The sequence below is a fragment of the Phodopus roborovskii genome, unplaced genomic scaffold (genome assembly GCF_943737965.1).
Source record: "Phodopus roborovskii unplaced genomic scaffold, PHOROB, whole genome shotgun sequence".
Classification (NCBI taxonomy): domain Eukaryota; kingdom Metazoa; phylum Chordata; class Mammalia; order Rodentia; family Cricetidae; genus Phodopus; species Phodopus roborovskii.
Window position 1 is genome coordinate 28,632,460 of NW_026126540.1, and position 7,604 is coordinate 28,640,063.

Consider the following 7,604-nt stretch of genomic DNA (forward strand, 5'->3'; position numbering starts at 1 on the left):
CACAGTATGGTCTGCATGTGAGTTATAATTTGTTGAGACAATTTGGACCATCTATTAATAAGGAGATGCCATTAAGTGATGCATGAAATTATTGAGAAGGAACAGGCATTAGCATAAAGATAATGAATTACATTGGGAAATTTGCAGATGCTGTGAGAAATCCACAAGGTTCATACTAAAAATATAGTTCTGTGCTATGGTTTGACTGTGAAGTGTTTCCCACAAGCTCGTTCATGTGTTATAGGCTTGGTCCTCACTGGGGTGCTGTTTGGGCAGGAGCTGGAAACTTTAAAAGGTGGACCTAGCTAGAGAAAGTAGGTCATCTAGAGGCATACCTTTGAAGGATATTTTGTCCCTGGCCTCTTCCCTTTGCTCCCTCCTTCCTGACCACCATGAAATGAACAACTTTATTCCACCATTCCCTTCTGCCATGATGTTCTGTTTCCCTGTGACCCAGAAACAAAGAATTCAGATGACCCTGGACTGGACTGTAAACCCTAAAACTGTGAGCCAAAATGAATCTCTTCATTTTAAATTTTTTTTTTCACATCTCCAACAGATTTATTTTCAAAGGAATGGCCTAAGGGAGAAAAAAACGGGGTACAGAAGTATGGACTAGAAAATAAATACAAATGTAAGCTGTTTTACTAATTATTTTATAACCACAAACTGGTACAGAGGATGATGCCCTGTACAAAACACAACAGATTCGAACGAGGTGTTCCCTTAGCAAGGCTGAAGAGTCAGTCTCTGGTGTTTGGAATTTAGGATGCAGTCCTTGTTTTTGGATGGATCACTGGGTGTTTGGCACAGTCCATGCTTTTAACCAGATTTGAACAGAAGAATGGCCACCTGGCCCAGGTAGAAGTAGATGAAGTGTTTGGTTTCATGTGTCACATAACTACCGAAGTTCCGACCCACAATGCAGTGCCAGGTGGGGTTGTACTTCTTGTCAAACTCCTTCTTGATATGGGCCGCAATATCCTTTTCTATGTTGTACTTCTCCAACGCCTGAGTAGCGCACTCCACCGAGTCCTGTTGCATCTCTTCCGACATGTCTGCATTTTTGATCACCGCCTTCCGGTCGCACATGGTTGCGGTTTTGGTGACGTTATGAAGTGTTTGGTGTGGAAACAGAGACTTCCACACCCATGTCCTTCACGGATCTTATCCCCCCTCTCTTTGAGACAGGGTTGCAAAAGGAGCTTTGGCTGGAACTTTCCACACAGGGCAGGCTGGTCTTGAACTCACAGACATCCTCCTGCCTCTGCCCGCACGCGGAGTGCCGGAATGAACGGAATGGCATGCGCCACCATGCTCTGCTCTCCACAGACTGCACCTCAGTGCGGCACAGGGGCTGCTGACCCGGCTGAGGCTGAGGCTGAGGGCCCGGCAGCCCCGCGGGGCGGGGCCCGTCTAAATTGTTTTTCTTATGTGTTTGTCACAGTATTGACAAGTCTTAGTAACAAGGATTTGTACTTAGAAGAAAGGATGAAGACAGCAGTTTAATAATTCTTGGCATGAGGATGGAAGCTAAAGCCATGACTGTGTATCCAATTACCAGAGAGAATAGGTGGAAGGAGAAGGAAGCTGACAATTATCCCCTCCCCCACCTCCACTGTACAGCTATCCAACCTTGGACTTTGTGTATGCCAGGGAAATTCTTAACCACTGAGCTAGCCTCTATCACAATTTTTAATTTCTATTTTGAGATAGGATTTTACTGAGTTGCTTAGGCTGGACTTGAACCTGTACCACAGGCATGCCCTGAATTTGTGATATTCCTGCCTTAGCTTCCTGAATGGTGAGTTTGAACCAGCAGGCCCTGCTTTCTCACAGTTTCAAAAGGCAGAAAAACTTAGATGAGGATCACTACACAGCTTCCAGATAATCACTACAGTCTCCAGAGTAGGCTGTAAGCTTTGAAATTCCCAAGGTTTAGATATTGATTTTCAGTTAGTCCCCGTCCAAAGTCAGTTAGGAATCTATGTGCCCTAGGGAATCTATAAGTGCAACCAGGTGTTGAGTTTTGTAGACTATCATCTCTGTTGGATGAGTCTAATTCCTCCTATTTCAGAAGCTGGTATAGCATTACTTTCTTACAAAATAGAATTTGTAATTTGATCTGGGTGGACTTATATAAAGAAATGAAGACACAGCTTATATAAGGACTCCTTCCACAGGGTTCTGAGACATTGCCTTGTTCTTGAATAACAAATTATAACATGGTCACAGATTTCAAGGTGTCAAAATTCATTATCTCTTGGAACTCATCACACTGTCTATTTTAAATGCCTTGTTTTGGGACCTGTATTAGTTTAAAGATATAGGCTACAAATAATGGTAGAGTCAGTGATAATGATAATAAAGCTTTATATAGCCTTTACAAGCCTAAATATATTAATTCAATCAATCTTTACAACAACTTCATGAAACAGAAACTATTCTGACCCCCATTTTATGTAGGAGAAACATGAGTCAGAGACATTGAATAAGGAAGGCATCCAAGTTCACACATTTACTGAGTGTCAGAGTTGAGATAGAACTCTTCAGACCCCAGTGTCTGGGGTGTTTTTTTTTTTTTCCACAGCTTTCTGTCTCCACAGAGTTTTCTATAGACCAGAAAGCCCACAATGAAAATCTAAATGGTTCATTTTAAAACATACATCCTGGAGTCAATCAGGATTTCCAAAATTCTGTTGAGTGTGGTCACAAATTAGGCAATAAAAATAACACTTACTAAGCACTGGCTTTATCCTAATTGCTTCATATTTATTAGCTATTTAATCCTCACAATGACAGCTGGTAAAGGCATGTGCTGCCAAGTGTGATGACCTACGTTTAATCCCTAGGATGTACACAAAGGAAGGAGAGAAACAGCTCCTACAGATTTTTTCTGATCTCACGTACACCTATACATAGGATAAATTCATAGATGAATAAATGTGGTAAAATTTGACTCTTCATTGATTCTGAGGTGTCATGTTATTTTCCTCGTTTTAGAGGAATAGAAGGTATATAAAATTACTTGCTATATTGTTATTCATAAGACTATAAAATGTCTTTAAGACACCTTAAAATATCTGGGCGGTAGTAGCACATGCCTTTAGTCCCAGCACTCAGGAGGCATAGGCAGGTGGATCTCTGTGAGTTCAAAACCAGCCTGGTCTACAAGAGCTAGTTTCAGGACAACCTCCAAAACCACAGAGAAACCCTGTCTGGAAAAACCAAAAACAAAACCAAACCAAAAAACAAAACAAAACAAAACAAAAAACCCTTAAAATAATGAGAAAAAATTTGCAAAGAAAGCCACACATCTTACTCTTTATTCTAAACATTAAAAATACATGATTATTAATAATAGGCAAACATAGCTTTCCATTAAGAATTCCAAATCTTAGAGCCCCAAGACTCTTGAAGTACTTGTTATTCAACTGATACTAAAATTAAAATTAGGTGATTATTAAAGCTGAATTTATTTACCTAATACTGATTTATTAGTGTTTTAAGTTAGCATACAAAGTAGTGGGTTTCAGTGTGGTATTTCCACACAGACTTTGTGTTGATTTCTTCCCAACTCCCAGCACTTGTTTGTGTACTGCCTTCTTCCCAGTCCCCTTCTTCCAAGAGGACACTCCTCCATTGCTGGTGGGAATGCAAACTTGTACAGCTGGAAATCAGTATGGCGATTTCTCAGAAAATTGAGATCAACCTACCTCAAGACCCTGCCATACCACTATTGGATGTGTACCCAGAAGAGGCACTCTCACACCACAAGGACATTTGCTCAACTATGCTCATAGCAACATTATCTGTAATAGCCAGATCTTGGAAACAGCCTAGATGCCCCTCAACTGAAGAATGGATAAAGAAAATGTGGTATATTTACACAATGGAGTACTACTCAGTGGTAAGAAATGGTGACATCTGAAAATTCACAGGCTGATGGACAGAACTAGGAAAAAACCATCCTAAGTGAGGTAACCCAAAGCCAGAAGGGCAAATGCACTACGCGCCCAGTCCTCGTCTCCCACCAGCAGTCCCCTCCCCATGAACCAAACATTCCATTGCCCATTCCTCTTTTTCCTTCTGTCCGTCCCCATACCTTAGAATTTCTTTGTCTCTTCTCACTGTCACCTTTCTAGCTCCATGACATTATATATAGGCACACACACACACACACACACACACACACACACACACACACACATACACACACACACACGGATTAAAATCTAGGATCCACATAAGAGGGAATAATGCGGTATTTGTATTTCCGAGTCTGGCTCATTTCCCTTAACACAACGATGCAGTTCTAGCTATTCTGCTACAAATGTCACAGTATAAATTTTCTTTATGGCTGAGTACAATTTCATTGTGTGTGTGGACTTGTCTATTGATGGATGTCTGGGATGGTCCCATTTCTTAGTTATTGGAAACACTGCAGCAATAAGTCTGGATGTACATGTATTTTCATGGCATGCTGATTTAGAGTCCTTGAGTTTGTGTAAGGTGTGTTAAAGGTGTAGCACATGTAGATCTATTAATAGTTTTTTTTTCCTTGAGAAACCTCTGTACTGACTCCACAGCAGCTGCGCGAGTTTACACTCTCAGCAGCAGTAAATAAGGGTTCCCTCTTCTCTCTACCCTTTTTAGTATCTGTTGTTAGTATTTGTTTCCTTTTTTGATGTTGGACATTCTGACTGAATCATTCTAAGATAGAGCCTCAAAATGCTGTTAATATTTGTTTTTCTCATGGCTGGGAATTTAAGCATCTTCTCAAATATTTATTACTTTGAGAACTTTCTGCTCGGGGCTGGAGAGAGGGCTCAGCAGTTATGAGCACACATGCTCTCACAGAGGACCTGGGTTCAGTTTCCAGCATCCATGCCTGGCTTCTCACAGTCTTCTGTGACTCCAGCTCCAGGGGGATCTGACACCTCAGGCCTCCACGGGCCCCTGCACTGGCATGCACCACACTCCACGCACACATTTAATTAACAATAAAAATTATCTCAAAAATAATGTTCTACTTAGTTCCCTAGAATATTTGTTGGCTGAAATGTAACACGTGTGTGTGTGTGTGTGTGTGTGTGTGTGTGTGTGTGTGTTGTGTTTAATTTTTGGATCTAGAAGCAGAAATGTGACTGTAGCCCCCACATGCACTGGGCAGTAAGCATACAGGTTGTGGAGATAGAGGCAGAAATGTGATGAGAGGGTCTGAGGCTGAGCTTCTTCATGAGTACATGGGAGTGGACAGCCCAGAAGGAGTTGTAGGGGGTCACTGCCTGCACTACCAAGTTCACAGGAATACAAGAAATGAGCTGCTGAACTTGGCTATAGTCTTTCCTATGGGTGGGGCTGGGAAGACACAGCCTTATGACAAAGGCAAATAGGCCAGCAGGTGTTGTGCACCTCCTCTGTGCTTTAGTCACAGAAAGTCCCTAATGGAAAGGAAGACCCCAACTCCCAGAGACCAAAGTCACAACTGTCAGGTTCCCACAAACCAGAGGATTCTGATGGGAGAGTCTGCTGTGTGAATTTTTGGTGGGAAAGGATTCAGAGACCTGACTTGTTCAAACAAGTGCTTGGGAAGAAGATCTCTGTGGGTGTCTGCTTCTGCTTCCATCAGCTACTGGACGAGGGCTCTAGGATGGCATATAAGGTAGTCATCAATCTCATTATCAGGGAAGAGCATTTAAGGTAGCCTCTCCACTATTGCTTAGATTGTTAGTTGAGGTTATCCTTGTAGATCTCTGGGCATTTCCCTAGTGCCAGATTTCTCTTTAAACCTATAACGGCTCTCTCTATTGACGTGTCTCTTTTCTTGCTCTCCTCTACTCTTCCCTCGACTCAATCTTCCTGCTCCCTCATTTCTTTCTCTCCAGTTCTCTTTTCCCCTTCTCTTTCTCCTAACTCCCTCTCCCCCCCCCATGCTCCCAATTTGTACAGAAGATCTTGTCCCTTTCCCCTTCTCTGGGGGACCATGTATGTCTCTCTTAGGGTCTTCCTTGTTTCCTAAACACTGGCAGAACTCCCGGAATCCATTTGTAGAGAGGGAGGAGTGATGAGCAAAGCGGTCAAGACCATGCTGGAGAAACCCACAGAATCTGCTGACCTGAACAAGGGGGAGCTCATGGACCCCAGACTGATATCTGGGAAACCAGCACAGGACTGACCCAGACCCCCTGAACATGGGTGTTAGTGAGGAGGTCTGGGCACTCTATGGGGCCTCTGGTAGTGGATCAGTATTTATCCCTAGTATACGAATGGACTTTGGGAGCCCATCCCACATAGAGGGATACTCCCTCAGCTTAGACACATGGGGAAGGGCCTAGGCCCTGCTCTAGATGATGTGATAGACTTTGAAGATCCCTCATGGAAGGCTCACCCTCCCTGGGGAGCAGAAGGGGTGGGATGGGGGTTGGGGGTAGGGAATGAGGGGAGGGAACTGGGATTGACATGTAAAACAAGCTTGTTTCTAATTTAATAAATAAAAGAAAAAAGATCTCTGTGAATCAAATGTCAGCCTGGTTTAGATAATGAGTTGTAGGCCAGCCAGGGTTACATAGTGAAAAAAGTTACGGAGCATAGAATAATAATAAATACTAATGATAAACAGACAAATGAAGTAAACAAGCTAATTCAGGATCTACATAAGAAAGTTAACAAAGTAGATGAAATGTTAGCAAGTTGAGAGAGTAAAAAAAAAAAAATTAGTCAAACACGGAAGGTGATTCAATATAAAAGAACCAAGCAAAAATGTCAAAAATAAGAGTTAATTGTTCAATGGGTGGTGGCAGCACAACCTTTAATCCCAGCACTCAGGAGGCAGAGGCGGGCGGGTCTCTGTGAATTCAAAGCCAGCCTGGTTTACAGATTGAGTTCCAGGACAGGCTCCAAAGCTATAGAAAAACCCTGTCTTGAAAAATAAAGTTAATTATTCAAATAAAAAACACAGTGGAAAGGCATCAACATAAGCAATAAATGAAAATGTCAAAAATGTCTAAGAACTCTGGGATATACATATCACACACACACACACACACACACACATTTATATATGAGACCAAATGTGTAAATTACTGGGGTAGAAGAAAGAGCTAAGATAAAGTCTAAAAGCATAATAGATGATTTGTGTAATAAAGTTACAGCAGAAAATTACTCAGACTTGGAAGTGGACATTCAAACTCAAGAGGCAGACCGTAAAGAACCATATCAATGTTAAAAACTATAAAGGATGTACATACTAGAGAAATGACTCAGTGGTTGAGAGCCCTTTAACCCCTTCAGAGGACCAAGGTTCAGTTCCTAGCACTCACATGACAGCTCACAGCTATCTTGTCTATAACTCCATTTCCTGGAGGGTCTGATGCCCTCTTCTGGCCTCCCTGAGAACTTGCATACAAATGATGCACATGCACTCAGGCAGGCACACGTATGTGCATACATATAAAAACAAAACTGATCTTTAAAAAGTTATAAGGGGAAATTCAAATTCACTTACAAAGGCAAATAAGTGAGTCACTACAATGAAATGTTTTCCTTTGTAAGAGTTGCCATGGTCATTGTGTCTCTTTGCATCAGTAGAGATCCTAACTAAG

At 42.0% G+C, this 7,604-nt stretch overlaps 1 protein-coding gene across 1 annotated transcript; it reads right to left on the reverse strand.

Moving 5' to 3' along the window:
- Nucleotides 1-640: 640 nt before the first annotated feature.
- Nucleotides 641-1,108, reverse strand: LOC127233007 (dynein light chain 1, cytoplasmic). Its single transcript, XM_051199340.1, has one exon. The coding sequence runs from the start codon at nt 1,090-1,092 to the stop codon at nt 823-825; it is 270 nt and encodes an 89-aa protein (XP_051055297.1). The 5' UTR covers nt 1,093-1,108; the 3' UTR covers nt 641-822.
- Nucleotides 1,109-7,604: the final 6,496 nt, after the last annotated feature.

What these genes read in the sequence shown, in the direction of transcription:
- LOC127233007 (XM_051199340.1), bottom strand. Translation starts at nt 1,092, where the DNA reads ATGTGCGACCGGAAGGCGGTGATCAAAAATGCAGACATGTCGGAAGAG.